This window comes from Mesoplodon mirus (genome assembly GCF_964341445.2).
Source record: "Mesoplodon mirus genome assembly, chromosome: 18".
Taxonomy (NCBI): Eukaryota; Metazoa; Chordata; class Mammalia; order Artiodactyla; family Ziphiidae; genus Mesoplodon; species Mesoplodon mirus.
The window spans coordinates 58,214,825-58,241,005 of NC_138994.1; the positions used below are offsets into that span (position 1 = coordinate 58,214,825).

General features: G+C 45.4%; 2 protein-coding genes across 6 annotated transcripts in view; both read right to left on the minus strand.

Moving 5' to 3' along the window:
• The window catches only part of RFFL (ring finger and FYVE like domain containing E3 ubiquitin protein ligase), a 70,204-nt gene extending 55,252 nt beyond the window's left edge, over window positions 1-14,952 (minus strand). Inside the window, exon 1 of one of the 4 annotated variants that reach the window (XM_082603154.1) lies at window positions 14,753-14,952. In XM_082603154.1, coding sequence (XP_082459280.1) covers window positions 14,753-14,942 — 190 coding nt within the window. In that variant the 5' untranslated portion in view covers window positions 14,943-14,952. Of the gene's footprint in view, window positions 1-4,999; window positions 5,100-14,373; window positions 14,499-14,542; window positions 14,626-14,752 lie in introns of those variants that run through there. The other 3 variants (XM_082603158.1, XM_082603161.1, XM_082603160.1) reach the window with 3 other exon arrangements.
• A 1,303-nt stretch (window positions 14,953-16,255) lies between these two features.
• Window positions 16,256-26,181, minus strand: part of RAD51D (RAD51 paralog D) — a 21,111-nt gene continuing 11,185 nt past the window's right edge. The window contains exons 7-11 of one of the 2 annotated variants that reach the window (XM_082603530.1): window positions 25,140-25,230; window positions 24,945-25,015; window positions 22,390-22,554; window positions 22,104-22,220; window positions 16,256-22,057 (exon numbers count right to left, since the gene is read on the minus strand). In XM_082603530.1, coding sequence (XP_082459656.1) covers window positions 22,137-22,220; window positions 22,390-22,554; window positions 24,945-25,015; window positions 25,140-25,230 — 411 coding nt within the window. In that variant the 3' untranslated portion in view covers window positions 16,256-22,057; window positions 22,104-22,136. Of the gene's footprint in view, window positions 22,221-22,389; window positions 22,555-24,944; window positions 25,016-25,139; window positions 25,231-26,181 lie in introns of both variants that reach the window. The other variant, XM_082603529.1, reaches the window with a different exon arrangement.

The window sequence follows — 26,181 nt, forward strand, 5'->3', positions numbered from 1 at the left end:
AGCAGTACAGAACAGCAGGTGGAGAATACAGAATAGCAGGTGGAGAACACACACACACACACACAGCACACACCGAATATATACATACATATGTATATATACAGAGAGAGAGATACAAAACATATAGTCAAAAAGTCTAGAACCACTTAACAGTGTTACTTTTGGTACGGGTGGAGGTTTACTTTCTGCTTTATATATACACTTTTGTGCTATTTTAGTATTTAAATGAGGAGTATAAGCTAATTAACATCACCAGAAATAAAGTACCTAAAATCACCTGACAAAGAAAAAGAAACAGAACAATTTGAACAAGTTCTTAGGGCCATTCTGAGCCAAATTTTCAGCATATTTAAGGCTATATTCACTGAGGCAAACATAAGAATCAACCAGAATTCATAGTGTTGGGACAGCATTGTTGGTTCGTTTGTCGTCATTCTGAGCCAGAAGCGGTACTGTGCTATGTCCTGCCAGGTTAAGGGGAGACTGAGTCTCGTGCTCATGTCCTCACTTCCCCCAGGTTAGTCCCGGTTAGTTTTCTCTCTCTCAGGGACACCAGGGCAGGGGGTTAAAAAGCAGGTCAACAGACCACTGAACACTGTAGAGAGAAAGAGCCACATGAAGGGCTAACCACAACTCAAAAATCTTTGCTCTTTGTCAGTCACGTCAGTTTTACAAGTAGTCTGATGAACTTAAAAAACAGATGTGCTACCTATTAGAAAAGTTTAAAAAGGGGGACAATACCAAATGCTGATGAGGATGCAGAGAAACTGGATCTCATACACTGCTGGTGGGACAGACCGTAAAATGGTACAGGGCTTGGGAAAATAGTTTGGTGGTTTCTTTAAGAGACTAAAGATACACATATTGTAAGACTGAGCAATTGCATTCCTGGGCACTTAACCCAGAGAAATTAAAACTTGTATCTACACAAATACCTGTACATAAATGTTCATAATGGCTTTATCTGTAACAGCCCCAAACTGGAAACAACCAAAATGCCCTACAATAGGTAAATGGTTAAAAAACTGTGATACAGGGACTTCCCTAGTGGCACAGTGGTTAAGACTCTGCACTACCAATGCAGGGGGCCTGGGTTCGATCCCTGGTCAGGGAACTAGATCCCACATGCATGCCACAACTAAGAGTTCGCATGCCACAACTAAGGAGCCCGTGAGCTGCAACTAAGGAGCCTGCCTGTCTCAATGAAGACCCAGCACAACCTAATTAATTAATTAATTAATTAATTAAATTTTAAAAACCTGTGATACATCCAAGGCATAGAAAACAAACTTATAGTTACCAAAGGGGAAAGGGGATGGGGGAGAGATAAATTAGGAGTTTGGGATTAGCAGATACAAACTACAAAATATAAAATAGATAAATAACAGGTCCTACTGTATAGCACAAGAAACTATATTCAAGACTTCCCTGGTGGCGCAGTGGTTAAGAATCCGCCTGCCAATGCAGGGGACACGGGGTCAAGCCCTGGTCCAGGAAGATCCCACATGCCGTGGAGCAACTAAGCGCGTGTGCCACAACTACTGAGCCTGCGCTCTAGAGCCCTCGAGTCACAACTATTGAGCCTGCGTGCCACAACTACTGAAGCCCGCGCGTCTAGAGCCTGTGCTCTGCAACAAGAGAAGCCACTGCGATGAGAAGCCTGTGCTCCGCAACAAAGAGTAGCCCCCGCTCGCCGCAACTAGAGAAAGCCTGCCCGCAGCAATGAACACCCAATGCAGCCAAAAATTAATTAATTAATTTTTTTAAAAAAGAAACTATATTCAATATCTTGTCATGAACAATAATGGAAAAGACTATGAAAAAGTATATATACGAATCACTTTGCTGTACACTAGGAACTAATACAACATTGTAAATCAACTATACTTCAATTTAAAAAAAACTGTGATACATCCATCCATACTATTTATTCTATTTAGTAATAAAAAGCATTATTAAATACATTACTAAATACAACTTGGATGGAGGGCATCATGCTAAGTGAAAAATGCCAATCTCAGAAGGCCACATGTTGTTATCATTCTATTTCCATAACATTTCAAAAAGGACAAAATTATAGAGATAAAGAACAGATTACTGGTTGCCAAGGATTGGTTGGGGGGAAAGGGATGTATGTGACAATAAATGTGCAATTACAATTACTCATTCAACTGTCCAACCACTATGGAGAATTAAGGAAGGTGAATTGTTCGTAAGGCAAAGCACATTTCGTATTATTCTGCTGTCCCTACTATGCCAGAAAAAAAAAAAAAAAGATTATTTAAGCATGAGTCCGTTGCCGGCTCAACCACCTAAAATACATTTGAGGCATTACCTGTGCCCCATCTCTACCGGTGTTTTTATCTGAGCTTCCCCAGGGCCACGAGCAATGGGCGAGGGGGCAGCAGAAGTAACCCATGCAGAGTGAACTCTCACTGCAATTTAAGCTCAGCATTCAGCCCAAAGTGTCCTGCTTGAAATCAAAAGCATCTGAAAACTGCAGCGATCAGACACATAAATTGTGAAAGATGTGGTTACTGGCGTGGGGCACCTCACATGTGACAGGCTTCCTACTACAAACAGTTTTTCCTACAAAAGTCTCAGTAGCAGTCTCCAAATGTGAGGGAAAGGTTAGTGGAAAACATTTAAATGATGCTTCCTCTGTGATTCTCCCAGCCAGGGCTCACATGTACTGAAAGCAGGTCACATGTCTCAGGCACAAAGTTTTAGTTTCTATACTCATCCGGGCTTCTTACTGAAAGTGGTCTACCACCGTTTATTCCACTATCACTTACAACACGAGGACCCTCGGGCCACCAACATCTACAGTATCCTACACAGGGGTCAATTTATTGGGAAGGCCTATTGAAAAACAGAAAGACACTCAAAAAAAAAAAAATTTTTTTTTAAAGAAAACCCACCAATAAACTCTCCTCTAACCCAATGCTTCAGCTGTTTAGCCAAATGTGCTTTTGAGGGTGACTGGTTGATATATCAAATACAATTACAATTTTAAAACACGGAATAAACTATAAAACAATCCTTCAGGAAGGACTACCCTGGTGAAACAGTGGTTAAGAATCCGCCTGCCAAGGCAGGGGACACAGGTTCCATCCCTGGTCTGGGAAGATCCCATATGCTGCGAAGCAGCTAAGCCCGTGTGCTGCAACTACTGAGCCCACACACCTAGAGCACGTGCTCAGCAACAAGAGAAGCCACCGCAATGAGAAGCCCACGCACCGTAAGGAAGAGTAGCCCCCGCTCTCCACAACTAGAGAAAGCCCACACGCAGCAACAAAGACCCAATGCAGCCAAAAATTTAAAAAACAAAAGACAAAAAAAAAAAATCCTTCAGTGCTAATGGAATTAAAACTAGTAAAGGAGTAACAAAGACTGCTAATAACATTCTAAAATCACCTTCCACACGAGGAGGCCCATGTATAAAAGGATAATTTTAAGCCCACATTCTATGAAATAGAACCTATTTCTAAAGACTTACTCTGATAAGTAACCATAATTAGATGAGCTGATGGAGTGAGAGGCAGCTGGGGCCTGGTGGTTGGGAGCGGGCCTTTCCAGCCAGACTACTTGGGTTCAAACACTGTGTGGCCTTAGGCACATTTTCAACTTCTCTGTGCCACATTTCCTGATCTGCGGAACACTGATACTGGTGCCTACATTTCACAGCATTGTTGGGAGGGGTTAAATGAGTTCATATAGCAAAGTCCTTGGCACACAAAAAGCACAAAATAACTACCGATAATATTTATACAGGTAAAATAGGGCATAAAGAGAAGTACCATAACGTTATAATGACCAAAGTCCTCTGTAGGCTGGCACACATGCTATTCTACTGAACAGTAACTAAGAAAGCAAGGTCCAGTCTCATCACACAGCCTCCCCACCCCCCCCACCCCAGTTAGAAAGATGGAGTTTGGGGGCTTCCCTGGTGGGCGCAGTGGTTAAGAATCCGCCTGCCAATGCAGGGGACGCGGGTTCGGGCCCTGGTCCAGGAGGATCCCGCATGCCCGCGGAGCAACTGGGCCTGTGCACCACAACAACTTAGCCTGTGCTCTGGAGCCACGAGCCACAACTACTGAAGCCCGTGCTCTGCAGCAAGAGAGGCCACCGCAATGGGAAGCCCGTGCACCGCAACAAAGAGTAGCCCCTGCTCGCCTCAACTAGAGAGAGCCCACATGCAGCAACGAACACCCAATGCAGCCATAAATAAATAAATAATTTTTTTTTAAAAAAAAGAAAGATGGAGTTTGTTCTAGAGATGCTTAAAGAAAAAAGGCTTGATTTTACCTAGACACCTCTCTCCCATTTCTAGGTTTCCCAACTATTCAGCAACAACCATAGACATTTTGGAATCAGAAACATAAATTGTGTCCAAAAGTGTTAAACAATGCTTGTCCAAAGGCCCCAATACAGCTAATAGTTTAGACAGCTGTGCTAGGAGCCACAGAAGCTGCATTTTCTAACTAGTATTGCTTCTGAACAATTGAAACTTTCTCCAGAGCAAAGTCCAGACACAGGGAGCAGTGTTCCCCGCAAACATCCAAACAGTTTCATTATTGTTTAACCACCAAAATAAAAATAACAGCTCCAACAATCTATCAAGTTTGACATTTCATCCAACCAAGCAATTAAACCAGGACACAACGCATGCATGGAGAGATTTTTTTTCCCCTGCTCCAAATCAACACTCATTTTGACATTACAGCCACACAAATAATGCTTGTTCCTAGACTACTTACAAAAGGCCTCTAAAAACCAAACACGCTGAAGTGCCTCAAAGAAACGGCACACCGTCAAATTTTATTTTCTGTCCCCCACCTTTAAGCATCTTTATTAACTGTAAGTAAAGTTACAGGCCAAGAAGTTGGAAACTCCCTTCTAATATTTAGTCAAAGGAGGTAAATGCCCTCCTGATACAGGCACAAAATGCAAGGTCTATCAACATATTCTTAAATATATTAAAGGTAAGTATCCTCACCTCATCCTCAAGTATTAAAATCGTGGTTCTGATCTAGCAAATCACCAAGTGATAGAACTTCTCTCTCCAAGTAGGGAGTTCTCAGTTGGTTGCCTCCATTACAGGTAGCCTAAGGAAGAAAATCAAGGACCTCTGATATCAAGACGTCCTAAGACGTCCTCAGACCCACCTATAATAGAACAATGCTATTCAAAGTGTGCAGTCGCACACCCTCCATGGACACCCACGTCAAGGTAAACCAAAAAATTCATAGTAGGTATGAACTGCTGTGCATCCAAGGGCATGACTTCCTGGTAATTCATTTTTCTTGTACTTTACAAAACTATTAGTTGGCAACAGATTGAAAAAGCACTTTACAAAGCTGGTCCTTCACCAGTTTCAGAAACACTAACCTTTCACACAGTTGAATGCCAATTGTGTCACTTATTGTTCCGAAGGAATCAAAGCACCCTTGCCCTATCCTACAGCTTCTGATTTGAGGGCAATCAGAGAAACCAATAAGGAGGTACACCACGGTGTAACCTCATGGAAAGAGTACCCAATTAGACTCAAAAGACCTCACTGCTGGTCTGCAAGATCCAACTATCTTGGAGACGCTGGGTGAACTGGAGACTTTTTACTTCCCTGTGCCTTGAATTCCTCCTCTGCAGAATAAAAGCAGCCCCTTAACATCAGTATTTCTCAATATTATCTTTTTTTTTTAATGTGTGGTTCCTTCTGACAGTATTACTTTCTCCAAATGTCGTCTGCAGATAAGCTACATCAGAATCCCCAGCTTCATTCCCAAACACCCAGATTCTATAGGTCTGGGCTAGCAACCTGGAAACTGCAGTTTTTTTACAAGCACCCGGGAGACTCTGATACACATGAAAATTTGAGATCTACTGCAATAATAATCTTAGTAATGCCTCTAGGGATTAAAAAAGGGTCACAATTTGTGTGTAAACCCCAATAAAGAAATTATTTTAGGTAAAAAGTATTTTTAAATCAGTATATTAAAACTTACAGAAAACATTTCAATATGCTTTTATAATATTAGTAATATGTAACAACAAATTTCAATTTTTCTCCATTTAAAAAAATGATGTTTGGTTGGGAAGACCAAATGTGTATTAAAATACATGTAAACAGGGCTTCCCTGGTGGCGCAGTGGTTGAGGGTCCACCTGCCGATGCAGGGAACACGGGTTCGTGCCCCGGTCTGGGAAGATACCACATGCCACGGAGTGGCTAGGCCCATGAGCCATGGCCGCTGAGCCTGCGTGTCCGGAGCCTGTGCTCCACAATGGAAGAGGCCACAACAGTGAGAGGCCCGCATACTGCCAAAAAAAAAAAAAAATACATGTAAACATTTACATGCTATGGCATCAAGAACTGCTTTTTTTTTTTTAATTACTTTATTTATTTTTGGCTGCATTGGGTTTTCGCTGCTGCGCATGGGCTTTCTCTAGTTGCGGCCAGCGGGGGCTGCTCTTCGTTGTAGTGCGCAGGCTTCTCATTGCGGTGGCTTCTCTTGTTGCGGAGCACCGGCTCTAGGCACGTGGGCTTCAGTAGTTGTGGCACACAGGCTCGGTAGTTGTGGCTCGTGGGCTCTAGATCACAGGCTCAGTAGTTGTGGTGCACGAGCTTTGTTGCTTTGCAGCATGTGGGATCTTCCTGGACAAGGGCTTGAATCCATGTCCCCTACATTGACAGGCAGATTCTTAACCACTGCGCCACCAGGGAAGTCCAAGAACTACTTTCTTGACATGATATTCAGAGCTCTTGAATTTTGTACCAGTCCCTCCCAAACAAAACTAGTGGCTTATTTTTATGTTTGTGCTGTTTCTGAAAAGAGGTGAGGAGAAAGATTTCAGGCGGCTATTTGTGAGCGTTTCCACAAATAACAGTGCAGGTGTGGATAGCCGGTATCTCAAAAACCAAATTAGATGTAACTGTCAACATATTTTCACTTTTAATATTAGTTTTGGTAGTACAGGAGACATGGTGACATGCTATATAATAAAGTTTAATCAAATAAATAAAATTTAGGAATCTGACGAAGATCATCTGGAGGTGAAACTGCAAAACTATCATATTTGTGTCCCCCATTAATTGGTTGGTTCACTGTCACTATTCCTCAAGCAGCCAGTCTGCAACTATGTCAACAGTCCAAACAGTTGGGAAACACTGCACTAGATCAATGGGCGTGGGGGTGATGACTCAGAATCACCTGGAGTGCTGGGTCCAACCATATGGTGAGGGTGGTAGGGGAGGTGGAGTGCCCTCGGTCAAGCTCTCTGGGAACATTTGACCCCTTTTCCCCACCAGCTGTGCAGCAAACACTGGCTAAGGTAAACTTCAGCTCTGACACAGAATGACTATGCAGGTACTTCCATCAGCATATGACAAATGACCAAGAATGGCACCTGAATCTAGTCATGCCCAAAAGGTAAAAAGAGAGGTAGACAGAAGTGAGAGAACCGGAAGGCCTAAGAATTTTCCACTGCGGACTGGGCAAGTCCTAGGCCCTGCAGCTATTCCTTCCTACCCCACACCCTGGCACAAAACTTTAACACCAAACTGTTCCTCTTCACCTCCATAAAATCCAAATTGCCTAAACCATGGCTACTGGTCTGCAAAATCAATTCCAAGACAATTCCGCCCTCTTCTTGAGAACCATCCTTGACTAAAGATTCCTCAAACCGGCTGTACTTCGGCTGACCCACTCCCTCTAAAGTCCTGGAAAACACTCCACCCTCTTTCCCCAAATCAGAACGCTCCTTTTATCCAGGATTTTGGAATAAAGGCTCATGCTCTAGTGGATCTTCTTCCACACCATGAAGATAATAATTGAGAATGGTCAAGAGGGGGTATAATTCATTGGCTATGGACCCACTGACTCAAGACCCAGGAAAAGGTGGTAAGTCAACAGAAGAAGATGAGGCACGGTTATTTCTCAAGCAGATATCTTAATCATTATGAAAGTTGAAAGGGGGTGGGGGGAATTCACAGAAATTGCTGGAGGGAAAACAAGCTTTCTTATAGCATAAAAGATATTGATTCCATCACATTCCATGCATGTGATCAGAACTAAGTGTGGAAAGATTTTTCCAAGTAAATGAAAAGGGTAAAACAAGAAGGGGCGGGGTGGGAGAGGAGGCCGCTCCATTTACTTAAGAAAAGCTTTTTTTTCCAAGTCTTTTAACATAACCCAGCAGTTGCAAATAAACAATGGTGCTGATTACCAACGAATTACTCAGAGGCCAGCAGCAGAGGCTCCAGTTGGCCTAACTTCCTGTAAATTTCAGGATGACTAGGCAGCATTTCTTCAAAGTGGATCAAGACAGTTAAAATGTTTCAGCAAATCAGACTCTGGCTCCAAGTAGTCTGATTGGATCGGCTGTCCCTAGGAGACCTGACCACTCCATAACCCAGAGATAATGAAACATTAAAATTGCATATAATAATTATAATATAATTGCATATAATAATTATATGCAATTCTAGAAAAGGCATGTGAATGTTAAACTAGGAGATGCATTGGAGGGGGCAGCTTTCATAAGTCAAGTGACACTAGCTCAACAAAAATTGTGTAAAGTTCAAATTCAGCACATGGGTGGTAGCTGCTGAAAATGGCTGCTGAGAGAGCCAGAAGGTTTTGCTTATCTTTTTACAGGAGAGGACAATGGAGAAATTACCCGACCAAGGTCACTTTCCCTTAAAAAAAAAAAAAAGAAAAAAAAAAAAAAGGTTAGCAGGCTTAACCGAGATAAAGAAAAACCTTCATAGGTCATAACTCCATGAAATCAGCAGCCTGGTAAGAATCTCTCCAAGAATCCTGTAGGAAATTAAGTGTGGATTAGAGTAATTAAGTGTAAAGTCTCCTTGAGAGTGACTTCTGTTCCTGAAGACTAGAGCCATTTCTGTGAAACGCATCATAGAAAAATTGTGAAGAGGATTTGCCAGGCATCACAGCCTTTCCACTTTCACATCAAGGTCTGCAAGCACTATGATCTAAAAAAGAACACAGCAGTGATTTGGGGAGGGAATTAAATAATACAGCTTATCTCAGAAAACCACTCCATTCTCTAGCCTTTGCAAAAGTTCTCATGCTCTCGTAATGGTAATATACTTAGGAGTTTCCAAAAATTACACACATTTCCTCAAAAGAGATATAGGAAAAAATATAATCACGGGGTAAAGGCCAAACATTCTCTTCTGAATGCTTAAATAGCCAATTATACATTAATTCTATAGAGAGAAAGAGACTATTACAGGAAAGTTAAGTAAGACATGTTAAAAAATGTACCCTCGGGCCTAAGTCTGTTCACCTGACAGTAAAATCACCCCCTCAAAAAAGCAGTTTTATGCAAAATCTAGTATTTTAATTTCCCAGCTTCCAAGAGAAATATATAAGGAGCAGAAATTAAACTAATTATGTCAGCAGCACAGTGAACAAAACTTTAATTGTATTTCACACTAGTTGGACATTTGCAGAATACAAAGGCCCTTAAGGGTAGAAACTTCTTTAGAATATAAATGATTCCCAATCAATATGACAAAAATTAGTCCGTTTAGGCAATAAACAGATTAACGGTTTACATGGAAAAATTCAGCCAACATCCTAATTCAATATATAACATTAACGTAGAGTATAAGAAACAAATCTCTAAAATGGCTTTAAATCACTCCATGATTTACATATGTTGGATCATTAATAGGTCCTTTAAGCCAGTATTGTACTAATCAGCTCTTTTAGCATCCTGCCCACAAAAGAGCCTATTCATTTAGCTGGGAGACAGGTGTTAGCAACCAGCAACCTCTTTTAGCCTCGAGTTCCAGGGGCCTGGTCTGTGATTACTATGGCCATGATTGGCAAGTCGAAAGAAGGGCCGTTTAAAAGAGGGAAAGGGAGGAGAGAGGGAAAGAGAAACAAAAGAGCCTGAGAGGGGGGGAAAGGAAGATGAGGAAAGAAAGGGCCGTCAGGTGCTACTTAGTGGGGCCACCCTCCAAGCCTGGTAGCCTGAGTTGAGCTCCCAGGCTACCGCGCAGATACTTGAGGCAGAATTTGGATAATGTCATTATTCCCGCGGACAGTAATTCTGGATATATGCCTACACTCCACTCTTCATAAAAAAATTTTTTTTCAAGTGTCTATGACTCATTCCTCTTTCCCATATTCTCTAGTTCTTAACTTCAGTCCTCACTCTTTCATGCATTGTCTAAAAGAGCTGACCGAGTAGATATTCCTGGAAAGAGATAGAGAGAAGGCCAGATTTAGAAAGACATCTTAAGCCTACGGAATAAAAATCCTATGAGAAAGTGGGAGTAGAGAACGTTCACTGAGTTCCGTACAATGTACAAAGAAGAGATTTTCTCTCTTTTCGTCCACAGAACAAGGCTCCCAGGTAGGATTTTCATCTTGCAGATGAAGAAAATGAAGCCCACAGAGGTTAAGTAACATGTCTAAAGTAGCACAGCCAGGGGGTGGAGGAGCTGGGACTCAAAACCACGTTTGTCTATTTCCTAAATTGTTACACTTTTCCCAAGTTTAATTCGTTAACTAACATATTTAATGCCCTGATTCTGCTTTAACTCAGAGGGTTCTGTATTTCAGCAATTTTTCTTCCATCCATGAACTCAGCAAAAGACCTGTGACTAAATTTTATTGCCTATTAAGCACCCATTATTTCCAATAAGCGTTTCAGCTATGTAGAAATGAAACATCTGGCAAGTTGGCTTTATTTTAAAATCCTACATACAGAGAGTTCCCAGGCGGCTCTCCTATCCAACACTGATCAAAACTAGACTTGACTACCCATTCAGACCTCCAGTGGTTTCCACATTATCATTCATTTGTCCACTCAGGAAATAAAGGAAGCTACTTTCGCCAACCCTCCCTCATGACTCCTGACAGATAATACAGCAGAGGGGGCCTCTCTGTAAAGTAATTTACATAAAAGTTATAAAAGCTCTTTGTTATCTGTCATGACTAGGAAATGGGCTATTCTAGCAAATCAAACATCCTGAATAACATAATGATGCTTTTAAAGGGACTACCAATTTATAAATAATTTCAAAGCAATGCAACAGTGGCTCCTAAACCCGGCTGCAGATCAGAATCACTTGGGGAGCTTTTTGGAAGTAGATGCCCAGAGTGGTTTTTAAAATATAGATTCTCGGCACTTCCCTGGTGGCCAAGTGGTTAAGAATCCGCCTGCCGATGCAGGGAACATGGGTTCAATCCCTGGTCCAGGAAGATCCCACATGCCGTGCAGCAACTAAGCCCGTGCGCTGCAACTACTGAGCCTGTGCTCTAGAGTCCGCGAGCCACAACTACGGCGACCGCACGCCTAGAGCCCGTGCTCTAGAGCCCGCGAGCCACAACTACGGCGACCGCACGCCTAGAGCCCGTGCTCGGTAACAAGAGAAGCCACCGAAATGAGAAGCCCGTGCACCGCAACAAAGAGTAGCCCCCGCTTGCCGCAACTAGAGAAAGCCCACACGCAGCAACGAAGGCCCAATGCAACCAAAAATAAATTAACTAAAATAAAATAAAATGTGGATTCTCAGTCATCACTTACCCACTCAAAAAAAAAAAAAAAAAAATCTCCAGGAGGTGGAACTGGGAAATCTGTATTTTTAAACAACCTCAGTGACTCAGTTGGAAACTGCTAGGTACCGAATCTTTTAAGGAGTGGCTGGCTTTGGAGAACTCCTTGCAATAAAACTCACTAAAAAGACTAAAGCTGCACTGAATACAATGTGACCTTCTTTTTATGATTCAGGAGACTTCAGGATCTCCCAATGCCTCTGGTTCATCATTCACTACTAGTCACTAATCACTGTACTGGCAAAACCAGAAAGGAAGGAAAGGTTAAGAAGACTGCATATTGGTAAAAAGCTGGAAAAACCAGCTTTTGTTTTCCTATCAGATTTTTAAAGAGCTGGTTTCCCCCAGAGGAAACTCAGATTTTATGCTTGCCTCGAAAAAGGAAAATGTTTAAAAACAGGCAGACTCTCTTAACTGCTCCAATTCAGAACGTTAATAGGCCCAAATGTGTCAAAAATGTGGAATATTCAAACTGAACTACAGAAAGCAGAGAAACTTCACGACAGTCTTAACGAAGATAAATGAGGATAATGGGTTTAAGCTAAGAATGGCATCACGGGATTAGATAAAACCACTGTCCTGACCATGGCAACTGATAAATCCTGGAAACTGGGAGAGCTGAGGTCTTTCAACACATAAGGCCGATGATTCCTACCTATCTAGGATGGCTTTCATGTGAGATATAACAGGATATCCTATTAAGAGCCCAACTAGTTTTAGGATTTTAAAACTCCAAATAATATAGTCACAAAACAAGAAAGTGACCACACCACCTCCCTATTGAAGCAATGGGAAGTTGAGTGTTTGGATATGAAAAGACTGCCCCTCAAATAGCCAGAATCTTTCTTACATAAACACCAGTCACTACTACCAATAAACAGTAACCAAACAAAAATAATAACCAGTAACATTACCAAACAATAATGATGAGGCAGCTCGCCCCGTGAGACCTCAGCAACAGCAATTTAAACTATGCATTCTCATTAAACTCTAAATTATAACTCAGCTCTGTGTTGCAGGGGTTATGAGATTCAAGGTGCAGACGTTAAATCTTTCCTCCCAAAACATAAACACTATAGCCAGTACAAGTTTGATATAAAAGTCTCTAATCTACCTTTAAAACAACAGCAGTAGTAAAGAATAAAAAACTATTTTAAGAATAAAAAATTAAGGTGGAATTAGTCCCGTTAACACGCCTTAGGTTTATGTAGGTGTTTTCAGAAAGTTCTAGGCACAACACTCTTACAGATGGGTGTGACTGCATTAAACATCACAATGGACATGTAATTAGGGAAGAAACTGTGCCCTTTTTTGTTACTGTTGCCGTTTGTTTTGTCTTTTTAAATGCTGGTTACTGAATATGCTTTTCCCACTGCTATTTTAAGAGGCCTTACAGAGGCATTCCTATTACAGGGTGCTAAGCAGAGTTATTATCAACTGGCTTGGCCGTGAGAAAGTTTTGAAAACAAATTAATTTCTAACCTCTTTGAGAACAGCTCTCTTTTAATGCGGGTTATTTTAGCAATTGGTTAAATTAAGTCAATTTAGAAGATTTACAATCCCCGATCCCAATGTAAACAGTTGGGATAACAGCTGTCTTCCTGATCAATATGAAAGTTTTTAGTGGGCTGATCTTCCAAACTGAATAGACATTAAAATGTGTGTGTGTCCTAGATTACATGGAAATTTGCTTCATGCACAATCAAGTTATCAGTTAGCCCTGCCACATCAAGCTGCAACTGTCATATACAATTTTCAAACTTAAGAAAATAACACTTCTAAATAAAGTGTAATTTATGACTTGTACTCTGAAGTCCAGAATTATTAGGAAATATGCCATGACGTTTCAGAAATGCTTGCCATTATCTATTTCCTTGAACGTGAAAAAGAATGCAATCAGGAAAAAACGATAAAGACGTTGTCGAACCTGAAATCCCGTGAACTAGCTCCCAACCCTAGAATTCTGTACACAAACAGCCCAGCACCATGTCCCCTGCCTACTCCCATTCCTAGGAAAAGGTTCCAATAAGTGACAGCCTTGGCCACACTTCGGTAACTTGAACTGTCACCAGGAAAACCACAGCTGCTCCCCAAACAGTTGCACCAACAGGGGTGACAGGAAGTCTCTGTCCTCCAAACCACCTGTAACAGGGATGGGCAAGGAACTTACTTTCTTAGAAGGCCACATGCACCTGGGGATGTTTGTTCATTACGTTAACAGTGGCCTTTAGCCAGGGCGCAAAGTGGCAGTTGTGGGTAAAGCCCTATTTCCAAGCTGACAATAATTCTTCCCTGGGGTAGACAGGGAGGAGCATGGTACACTCTTCCTTGATTGCACAAGCAGCTTTTTCTCCTAGAGCAAATGACAGACCAACAAAAAAGGAGAAAATATGCTGCTGTTTCTATCTTCTGCCAGCCTGAAATCAAGCTCCGAGCAGACGTCTGCGACGCTCTGGTTCCCCAGGTCTAGCATACTTCCCCAAGCCTGGTCAAATGTTTCATGGGCAGCCAGCTGCACAGAGGCCCCGTGTCCCTCTCCGTCTTAGCCACTGGCGACCTCACACACATCACCTCAAATGAACAGAGGACAACTCCCAAAAGAGAGAACAGTGGACCCTGGGCGGGGCAGGGCGGGTGGAGAGGAGAACCACATCCCCAAACTTCTCCATCGAGCCTCCAAACTCCAGCCTCCACCTTCCTCCAACACGCCCGAAGGGCTCCTGCACTAGGAAGCTGGGTCAAGCTAGTTCCTTAAAATGCAGACGCAGGCCGCCGCGTACCTGACTCGGTTTCCTATGCTGTAAAGCGGCATCTTTCCCCCACGAGCCAACTGAACGTGCCGATCCGTAGGGCGTTTGGAAATATGTGAGAACACACGTCTCCCGTTACTGCCCCCACAGGTGAAATGCTTCCTTTGAGAGGACTTTTAATGGGACAGGTGCGGGCTACCTTGAATGCGCAGACTTCCAGCGAGGCAGGGCGTCCCCCATCCCCTGTAGGCAGGGAGAGTCTCAGGCCGCGCCCCGCACAGAGGCGCCCCCGGACCACAGCCTGGCGAGACCCGAGGCCGAGCAGCGCCCCCGACTCCGGCCTCCCCCGGGACCCCACCCCAGGCCCGGCGCCCCGCGGAAACCTGCGCCGCCGCCGCCGCCTCCTCACCTGCCGCGGCCGCCTGCCCGGCCCGCACCTGGGAGGGGAGGGGTGGGGAGGGGCCGGATCCGGGCCGCGGACGGCTCAGGCAGGGGGGCTGTGGGCTGAGCCGCGCCGGCGTCTCCGGGGCTGAGGGGCACCCGGGGGCGGTCGCGACATCCTCACAGGCGGCCCCAGGAAGTTGGCCCCCCCCACCCATCCCCGGCCTCCCGGCCCGGTCGCTCCCGCCCCTCGCGCGGCCCCGCTCCCGGCGCGGCCCCGCCCCCTCGGGAGCGCGCCTCCGCTCCTGCCGCTCCCGAGCCACCATAGAGACGGGCGAGCCGCGCGGCGGGCTAGAGCGTGGCCACCGCGCGCGCCCCCTGGCGGAGCCCAGCGGCGGGAGGCGGAGACCGCCGAGCCTGAGACCGGGCTAGGCGTCGGTACCCCGGTGTGAGGGCGTCCGCTGCTCCTCGTTGCCTTGGTTACCGAACTCTGCACGAGGAGCTGAAGGGTCCAGATCCGTGGTGCAGATTGGTGACACTGAGCGAGTCCCATAATATCTCAGAACTCGTTTCAAAATAAGTTTCAAAGTTTCCTCACTTTCATATCCCATTGTTCCTCACAACAATGGCTATCAGCAGGTGATGGTCCCCAAAATTACCATGAAAGAAGCCCAGGCCCACCAGAGTTCACTAGCTTATTCAAGGTCCCATAGTTGGAAAGTATTAGAAGCCAGATCTGGAGGACATCAAAATCCACGTTTGTCCCATTCATTCAATGGCACCTCCCACTCCAGCATTTCCCAGTCTAAGCCCCCAGAGTTAGCTAGTTTCACCTTAAGAAAGTGAGGAAACTGCTAAGAGGAAGGCCCTGGTAGAATGAAGATGACTGTGTGGAGGAGCCCACCCAGCCATTCATCAGCTAGCTGTGTACCTTTCACCTAACTGTGTGTCTTATTTCTGAAAGGTCTTTGTGACCTGTGATTAAGGCACATCATTCCCCACCCAGTCTCTCCTTCTCTTGATGTTAATTATTATCATAGAAAGTTAATAGGTCCAGAGCAAGGGATGGGGTGAGGCCCAGAGATGTCTTTTTGTAAGCTTAGTTCTTAAGCTGAGTGCTCAGTTCCGAAAGGGAGTGCACTTAAGCCACTGATTGGCCTAATAATTGGTGTCAGAATTCACGATATCCTTGTGGATTTTTTCTGGGCCCTCTGGTCCATATTACAGCTAAATCATTGGAACGCTGCTAAATAATGTGCACGTCGCTAAAGCGAGGAGGGCTCAGAGCTGCGTTTACCCACACTCCTCCTTTCTCCACCTTTAGTATTATCACCATCACTATTTTTCATCTTTATCGTGCCCTTCCACAGAGGCACTCAATAATGTACCCATTGTGCAAGTAATCTGAAATCCTTTTCAGCAAGCAATAGTATTTAGTACTAATAAAACACTAGTTTGTCTACCAAGTGACATATTTATAGGAGCTGTTTACGTTGATGTATTTTTATTATTTCTACTCATTTGCTAAGTACTTTCCAATACATATTTATGAAGCACATGCCTTTCCCCAAACAGCAGTGAAAAAATAAATCATATTATTTCTTTTATTAGTAGCAGCGTAGCTTGTAAGTCCTAGAGCCCTGATTTTTTTTACTTTTGGCAAGAGCATGAGAAATTAATGGTGACTGAGCACCTACTATGTGTCAGACTCTGTGAAAGGCACTTTACATAAATTATCTGTTTAATTCCCCTGAGGCATATATTTTACCAATAAGGAAAAGGTAATTCCCCTGCAACATACACTTTACCAACAAGACAAAGACATTACCTTGTCCAAGTAATTCAGCCAGAAAGGACCCAGCAGGGTTTTGAACCTAGATTTTCCCGATTCCAAAATCCCAAATCATCATTCTACTTCACCAGCTCTTAAACTCTCCGGACCTAATAAATTTTGCAAAATATAAAGTATTCCTTTCTGAGAGAGGTTGTGTAGGTTATCCCAGAATGGAACAGGAAGTGATAAATGGACACAGGATGCTAACCCCAATTTTTCTATCGGAGGTTATTCTCTGAGGAAATTATTCCCTAAGAAATCAGTGGTAGGGTGTTTCCGGTACAAGAGTTCGACTCATACCTGGAGACAGTACTGGCTACTAAGTTTTCAGGGCACAGTGCAAACGTGGGACCCTTGTTCAAAAAGTATTAAGAATTTCAGGATGGCAACCGGGGCATTAAACTAAGCACCAGGCTCTGGGCAACTGCACTGGTCACACTTGAAGCCAGCCTTGCCTGAACAGGACGCTGTCACTAGTTTCTCTAAGGCATCCTAAGCTTTTCAATGATGTGAAATAGAGTGCCTATTATTAATATTGGATGCTATTCCACAAGATAGCATGGAAAAACCTGAAAGAACTTTTTGGCCAACCCAATATATGGCTGGGGAATTATTTGGTGTTTTACATAAGCTATATGACCCTAAAGCAATTCTATGCAATATGTATTATTTTCCCCATTTCCCAGTGGCTGAAACTAAGGCTTAAAGAAGCTAATTCATCCAATGACATACAGTGTCAGAGCTAAGACCAAGTGACATGAGATGAAAATCTTGCTCCTTGACTTTGTATACTTTTCAGCATACGCCCATTGTCTTCTGGCAAAACCCAGGCTTATATTGAGACTATTACAGCCAGAAACTGAAGAGGCAGCAAAGAGCTAGGATTCAAAGCCTACTCATGGATTCAAGCTTGTGCAGCAGCTGAAGTGCACTTGTACAGCTCTGGGATGCATGGACCTTCCACTGGCTGGGAGAGAGAATTCTACACGTCAAATGGAATGGCCAGTACCTGGCCTCCCTCTCCAGGATAGATAGGAAACACACTGAGGTCCTTACCTTCATAAAAGGTAACTACAGGGAAACTACAGCATCTTACTTAATGATAAAATACTGGAAAGAGCTCACTAAAATCAGGAACAAGACAAGGAGGATGGCTATTGTTGCTTCTATTCAACTTAGCACCGGAAGTTAGTCTAGCCAGTGAAATAAGACAGGAAAACATGAGAGAAACATCTTTCTAAGGGTAAGCTTGGATGAATAATCTACCTAGCTCTAATTTAAGCTCCAAGCGTCACAGAGCCTTCTCCAATGCCCATCCCCAGCAACTGGACAGTTTTAACTCTCCCCAGTGCAACTCCATGCCAGAGCACAGTAAAACCTAGTTGGGATGTGCATCTAAATCCTTTACCTCCTGGGACGTCCCCCGCGGTCCAGTGGTTAAGACTCCGCACTTCCACGGCATGGGGAGGCGGGTTTAATCCCTGGTCGGGGAACTAAGATACTGCATGCCGTGCCAAAAAATAAAATAAAATAAATCCCTTACCTCCTGCTGGCTCCCATCTCAGGCACACACAGACCCTGTTGTTTTTCATTCAGCTTTATTTCCCCCCAAACCTCCGGTTCACCTTAATACCAACAATTATCTCCCTTCTTTGAGTGTTTGTCATTCTCTCCTAACTTTCCTACAGGAAATCGGAAAGAGCTGAGAAAGTAGATCTCTGATCCAGCTTTTACGGTGAACAAAGATAAAAAGAGGTTGGGATGGGTAGCCTTGGTTGCTATCAGGGCAAAATACAAAGAAAAAATTAATTGAAACATTCACATAGTCATAGCCGAAGGCAGCATGAGGATGGAAAGTAGGGTTTGGAATCAGACAGATTCAAGTTTGGGTTCTGGCGCTGCCCACTTATTAGCTTTATGTCCATAACCTCACTGGACTCCCATTTACTGTCTGGAAGATGGCAGGCTTTCTGAAGCTCTAAATGAGATGTGGACAAAGGGCCTAGGCACATGTGAGCCTCAATACACTTGCCTCCTGGACTTTGGCAGATACTAGCGGTTGCCTACCCAACGTCCAGCTCCTCCACGCACACTTCCTCCTTTCTAGTAGCATCCCCATTTTCTTTTTCTTTTTTTTTTTTTTATGTGGTACGCGGGCCTCACTGTTGTGGCCTCTCCCGTTGCGGAGCACAGGCTCTGGATGCGCAGGCTCAGCGGCCATGGCTCACGGGCCCAGCCGCTCCGCGGCACGTGGGATCTTCCCGGACTGGGGCACGAACCCGTGTCCCCTGCATCGGCAGGCGGACTCTCAACCACTGCGCCACCAGGGAAGCCCTCTTTTTTTTTTTTTTAAATAAATTTATTCATTTTTATTTTTGGCTGTGTTGGGTCTTCATTGCTGTGTGCAGGCTTTCTCTAGTTGCGGCGAGCAGGGGCTACTCTTCGTTGCGGTGAGCGGGCTTCTCATTGTGGTGGCTTCTCTTGTCACGGAGCACGGGCTCTAGGCGCACAGGCTCAGTAGTTGTGGCTCGCGGGCCCTAGAGCACAGGCTCAGTCACTGTGGCACACAGGCTTTGTTGCTCCGCGGCACGTGGGATCTCCCCGGACCAGGGCTTGAACCCGTGTCCCCTGCACTGGCAGGCGGATTCTTAACCAAGGCATCACCAGGGAAGCCCAGAATGACTGCTTTGATGAGAATGAGCTTAAAGACAAAACCAACACAAAAGGAGAGCACAGCGGAAAGATGGAAAGGCCCCACGCCACTTGATGAGCCGCCAAATGAGCCAACCTTGGACGTTGTGTTACTAGAGATAACAGATGTTATTGTTTAAGGCTCTTTCAGCCAGGTTTCATTACTTGCAGTGGAGAGCAGCCACAATGATACATGGACCTTGAGCCTGAGAGTCTTTGGGAGTTCAAGTGCCTAACAACAGCCATCAAGTGCTAGCACATACATAGTAGGGACTCAACATTAACGTTGTGTAATATCAGACCAAGGACATACAACAGTCCTCTGTAGAAGGATACGTAAAAAGACACTCTGGGGGGACCTCAATGACTAGATTATGTGAAAAACATTCCTGCGTTTCTCCTTTGCCTTTAAAATGCCTTAAAATCCACCCATTTGTATAACAATTACCGAGCTCCCAGACTGTGGAAAGAGCAAAAGAAAAATTAACGTGGGAGCCCTTCAAGGGGATCTTGGGCTTATGGGCAGACAGTAAGACAAGTCTGAGTGGTACAGGATTGTGATGTCTATCTAGACCCCAGCTGAGGCATAAAAAGAGGGAGGATGTCAGGGTGGGTGTGCACCGAAGCAGTCAGGGCTGGGCGGAGGCAGACACATAAGCCAAGGGAGCAAAAGGCACGTGGGCAGGAGGGCCAGCCCGGCCCCAGGCCTGTTAGGGGAGCCTCGCAGGGTGGCTGGCCTGGAGCGGAGTATGTGGGCTCAGCGTGAGGATGAGGTGAAGCCCCGGTCTGAGAGCAAGGCCAAGGAGGAAGCAAGCTGCGAGGGGCAAAGTCCTGCAGAAATGTCACAGGGTGGGCTGCAGTAGCAATGAATGGAGCGCCTTCCTATGGCCAGAGAGGCTACCTCGGTGAGGCTGTGTGGCTGGAAGAAGTCCCCACTGAGCACAGAACTGTGCTGTTCGGAAACTAAAGGCAACATGGACACAGAGTGCTGGCTGAGGAATCGAGAGTCCTGGGTTCCAGCCCCTGTTCTCTCACTGGGACTGTCATTTCTCCTCTTTGGGTCTCAGTTTCCTTCTCTGTTAAATGACAAGATGGGGCCTATGATCTTTACAGGCCTCTCAAACCACACTATCGTAGGGTCCTGAGTCAAGGACCAAGCAGGCGACACCATATATGGGAAATATGGCAGATCTGTCTGGGGCAGAGATGGTAACCAGCCTCCACCTTGAACGCCAGTTCCAACTGACTGCTTGTGGCTGCCTGGAGTGCCGTGTGGAGAAAAACTAAAACTGCAAAGCACTCTCTGAGCTCTGCCAAAAAGAATGCTTGATTGATTGGTGATGTCTGCGTGGGCTCAGGATGCCCAAATGGTACAACTGATAGGGATGTGCCAGTCCCAGCTTAATGTTTTGTTTCCTACTAGGGTTGCAATTATGCGCCAACCGCTCCTGGTGTAAGGATGCTGAAGATTCGTTTCATCTGGGAGCCTGTGAAAGCAGCAGCGCCAGGGTTCCTCCTCCAGTCTGCAGCTTACCAAGCCTGTCCTCACTCAGGCAGATACCATCGGGCTGGTCTGCCACTTGTTCCCAGTCCTCCAGGCTTCTTGCTTTTATCCCTGCTGTGTTCATCGCCTCTAAATGTCATGTCTTCGGCCTGTAACTCTGACCTCTCTTCCTGCAGCCAAGCAACTAATTAATTACATGACAGGCTCTCAAACCGAGAAAGGCAACCTTCCTTTAAAAATTGTGGTCAGTGAACAATCCTTTCTCTCCTTTGTCTTTTATTTCCTTCCCTCGTGTCCTCCTCCCCACCCAGCCAGAGTTATAGCTTGCAGAGGGATGGCCACAGTGCCCGTAACAGACAGGGGGGTTATTTCATACACCAGGGCACCAGGCTGTGGTACAGCTGGCAGGAAGAGAGGGGTAATTATATTGCATGTTGGAGCCACCGGCAATGAATTTCTACATAAAGGACTAGATTTACCATGTATTATTTAAGCCAGCATCAGTTTTCCCAGCTGGCTCTATTTACTGTGCAAATTCTCCTCTGTCTGTTTATGGGCAAGGCCATGGTTCAGCACCTCTGGTTACTCGACACTGTGGAGGGGCCTCACAGGGCACCATGCACGTTGAACAAGTGGCTGGATTCATGGGGACCAGGTCACATCTTCCCTTCCTGTTAAATTAGATTCCTGGGACTGCAGTGAGCTCCCAGTCTCACCTGGTCATGGTGATGCATGCAGGTTTGTGAAACCAAATGGGCAAGACGGAAAGAGGAATAACCATTCTTTGGGGCCTCACTAGGGGAAACTGAAAAACCACCTTCCTCAGGGAAAATGGATGGCTCTGGGGCTCAGAGAATTTCCTCTGTATGTTTTTAAGATCAGGACCTAGATAAAGAAGAGTTTTGCACTTACAAGGTTACTTCTACCCGGTAACTCAAAGAGAGAGTTAAGAGAAAGGGAGCCCCATCTTACAGATGGAAAAACAGAGGCAAAAAAAAAAGAAGAAGAAGAAGGGAAGCAAAGGCAAGCTAGAGGCCTCAGACTCGTTCACTGTTAGGATGGAGTGCAGTACGGCGATGCACAGGGTTATCTGTCCAGGCACCAGCATGCCTCTTCAGAGACGCCCAAGACGCTGAATTCGGCACCTTCTGGTAGACACAAGGGAGGAAAACCTGGTACCAGCATGAATTTCTGGGTCCTTCCACAGTAGCATCCTCTCTAGCCAGTAACACTGTGTTTCCAGAGAGAGGAGCTAAGGACTAAGATGTCTGCCCAGCCCGAGAGCTTCTCTGCAGCCCCAGGGGCTGCCGGCAGTGAACGGCAGGCGGCAGGCATTACGGCAGGCATTACTGTGCAGGAGGGTTTGTCCCAGTCAACAGCAAGTCACGTGTGATCTCCCTGTAATGTTGGGCTCTGCACTGGAGTCCCCCAGGTCCCAATGTCCACCATCTCCTGGAAACCTGTTGGCTGGAACAAGACAGGAGGGGAAGGTGAGTTTTTGAGTTGAGCAGCCCAAGTGGGTACCCTCTTTGGCTGCAGGGTCTCAGTATCCAGAAGTTCCTCGATGAGACATCTGTGGGCACAGAAGCCACCCTCAAGGGCCCAGATTCCTGGCTTTCCCCTGGGGCTGGCTCACCAGACGGGGAGATTTGGTCAGACACACCACGCGCCAGCTGCCTGATGCTCCTGCACCTTGGCCGGTGTCCAGGAGAAGCCGGGTGCTAGGCACAAAGCTCCAGGAGCGTCCCAGGGCAGGTTTGAGCTGCCCGCTGTCCCTGTCTCGGGTCATGTGATTGGTCACCTGCGGCAGAAAGAATCAAAGGCTTATAGATCCGTAATGCTGGTACAGAGGACATCTGCTCCTATGGCTTCATTTTACAGATGGGAAAGCTGAGGCCTAGTACAGGGAAACGACTTCCCCAAGCTTCCATAATTTATCAACGGTCTGGAATCAGAACCCTGGACTCCTGACTTGCGCAGAGCTCTTGCCACTAAACCACAACGTCCCAGGCTTGATTCCAATAAAAGGTAACGGGGCATGTGTCTGGGAAAAGCAGTGCTGTCCGCTTAGGCCCACTACAACCCCAACGCAGCCATTGGGCATCCTGAGACCATGTGCACCCACCCCTTTGTGTCAGGGTGTGCATCTGTGTGTATACGTGGGAGGGGTTTTAGAAAGGGGGATCCTAATTTGGCCGGTCAACTCTACCCTGCCCAGGCTAGTCTCAGGTAAGCAACGCCAACCTCAGTGCATCCGCTTGAGGTTACTCCCTGCTCCCCACCCCACCCCTGGGCAGAGGTGTGGCTTGTTCATCATTGAATCCCTGCTGCCTAAGCCAGAGCCTGGAACATAGCAGGTGCTCACATACATCCTACAGTCTGGAGAGGGAGGCCTTGGGACCCAGTATAAGAACAAAAGGGACTTCCCAGGCGGCGCAGTGGTTAGGAATCCTCCTGCCAATGCAGGGGGACATGGGTTCACTCCCTGGTCCGGGAAGATCCCACATGCCGCAGAGTAACTAAGCCCAAGCGCCACAACTAATGAGCCTGCGCTCTAGGGCTCATAGGCCACAACTACTGAGCCGACGTGCTGCAACTACTGAAGCTCACGTGCCTAGAGCCCGTGCTCCACAGCAAGAGAAACCCACACACCACAAAAAAGAGCAGCCCCTGCTTGCTGCAACTAGAGAAAGCTCACGCGCAGCAACGAAGACCCAACGCAGCCAAAAAAAAAAAGAAAGAACAAAAGAATAGAAGAACAAATCCCCTTATGCTGCTGGTAGGTGCACAAAAACTATAACCTTCCTGGCAACTTGGCAATGTCATATCTAGACATTTAAAAATATGTTTGTCCCTGACTCACTGATTATACTTTTAGGAGTTTGAGGAAATACGAGATATGTAAAGAGATTTAGGTATAAGGATGTTCACTGTAGTGGTTTTTTTGTTGTTTTTTTTTTTAGATTTCAAAATTTCAACTGAATTTAATCTACCTAACTCATAGCAAGGTGGCTACTTTAGGAGGAGTGATCATTTCAAGGATATTTCTCTCCATTCCAGATGCACTGTAGTTTTATTTAAAATAGAGAAGGGACTTCTTGGTGGTCCAGTGGTTAAGACTCTGCCCTTCCACTACAGGGGGCACAGGTTCAATTCTTGGTCTAGGAACTAAGATCCCACGTGCCTCGCAGCACAGTCCAAGAAATAAATAAAATAAAATAAAATAAAATAAGATGGTGTAGTATAGTTGGCCCTTCGTATCTGTGGGTTCCGCATCCACAGATTCAACCAACTAAGCTCAAATCCACAGTTGGTTGAATCCACGGATGCAGAACCCACAGATAGGGAAGGCAAACTGTATTTACTGTCTGGTCCTTTAGAGGAAAGGTTTCCTGACCCCTGTAACATAGGTATTAAACAAAATAATACATAGCTGCTAAAACTGGCATTCTTAAAGAATCTATTAAAAGACAAGGGAAATGGTGGTGTGTTTTTTGTTTTTAACAAGATTACAGTTTAGTTGGAAAGTTGGTTAAAAGTATATGTATATATGCAGAGAAAAAAGTTTCTATGGAGGTATATAAAAATATTAATATGGTTTCTGTGGATGTGGAGATCGATTACAAATTTGACTCTTATATTTAACTATTTTTTACCCTCTTTTATGAGAAGCATGCAGACTTTTAAAAAACTACTCCATAAGCAGAAAAAGTTACTTTAAAAGCCAAAAGATCCCTTTCTATGAAGCTCTGGAAAAGGCAAAACTATTGGGACAGAAACTAGATCAGTGGTTGTCTGGGGCCGGAGGATCTTTCTGGGGTGACAGAAATATTCTGTATCTTGATTGCGGTGGGGTAACAAGGCTGGAAATGACTGTATCAAACTTCAAACAAGGAGAAGGTTACTCTGTATGAATTATACCTCAATAAAACTGACTTAAACAAAGTAAAAAGAAAAACAAGACTGTTCCTGATCCCTTGGCTATTTAAGGTACGATCCCCTCCCAGTCTGGTGCCCTAGATGACCCAGGGAAGTTGGGCTATGGTCCTTTCCCAAAGGGCCACTTTGGGGGTTCAGAAGCTGCTCTTTAAGGGAAATAAAGAACTGTAACTAGAAAGAACATCTCCCCACTTGGTGAAGCCCAGGGACCAGAGTTAAGGCAAGGATGGCTGGCCAAGCCCACTTCCTCACCACCAATGCCACGCTGAGGTCCCGGGCCAGAGTCTTCAGCTCTCGGCCCAGCTGCATCATCAAGGCCAAGCCTGGGGAAGAAAAAGCAGAGAGGGTGGGCAGCAGGTCATCAGGGACCAGGCTGGCCGGAGACAGGACTCCAGAGCCGGGAGGCAAGATCAAGACCCCAACCCTGGGCTCTGCCACACCACTCACCTTCCCTCTGCTGACCTCCCAGAAGTGGGGCGACCACCGCAGTGACCGAGTCCACAACCACCACCTTCAGAGTCCCTGAAGAGCTGCTCACCTGTGGGGTTGATGGGAAGCAGGTGCCATGAACCAGGTGGCCTCTAGGGGGCGACCATTACCAGACAAGCCTGCTCCTCTTCCAGAAACTGGTAAGAAATAACCTTCCCCACCCCAAATACAGCTGGGCATGTATGATGGAATTTCAGAAATGTCTTTTTTTTCCCCACCCTCATTTGTATGTATAACTGATTTTACTGAAGAATTGGGTGGAAAGAGAGAGTTTAAATCACAGGACATCACAGATACCCTAAAATAATTAAATTTGAGAAATCCCTGCTCAGATCCTATGGTCCCCTGGTCAGGAATTTTCTTAGTAGAATCTTTCTCCTTGTGGCCAGTCCCCCATCATCTTGTCAGGCTCCCTTTTCCCTCTCCTGCTTACGCCCCAAGTTCCTAACTTCCTTTGCTGAAGAGGTCAGCCTTCTCTTTACTTCAGTCTCTTTCCAGATTGTCCCTCTAGGGCCTAATCTTCCATATCTAAAAAGGTTCCAGGGGCTTCCCTGGTGGCGCAGGGGTTAGGAATCTGCCTGCCAAGGCAGGGGACACGGGTTCAAGCCCTGGTCTGGGAAGATCCCACATGCCACGGAGCAACTAAGCCCATGTGCCACAATTACTGAGCCTGCAAGCCACAACTACTGAGCCCACGTGCCACAACTACTGAAGCCCATGTGCCTAGAGCCCATTCTCCATGACAAGAGAATCCACCGCAATGAGAAGTCTGTGCACCGCAATGAAGAGTAGCCCCCGCTCGCCGCAACTAGAGAAAGCCCATGAGCAGCAACAAAGACCCAACACAGCCAAAAAAAAAAAATTTCCCAATATAGACTATATAGACAGCCACCTGCTAAAACCAGGAAACTAGGAAACATCCTCCTAGTTTCTTGGACCTAAAATGTTTCTTGTCCTTGAAGCTTCCCTTCTCTTCTCCCTTATTCCTTATATCGAACCC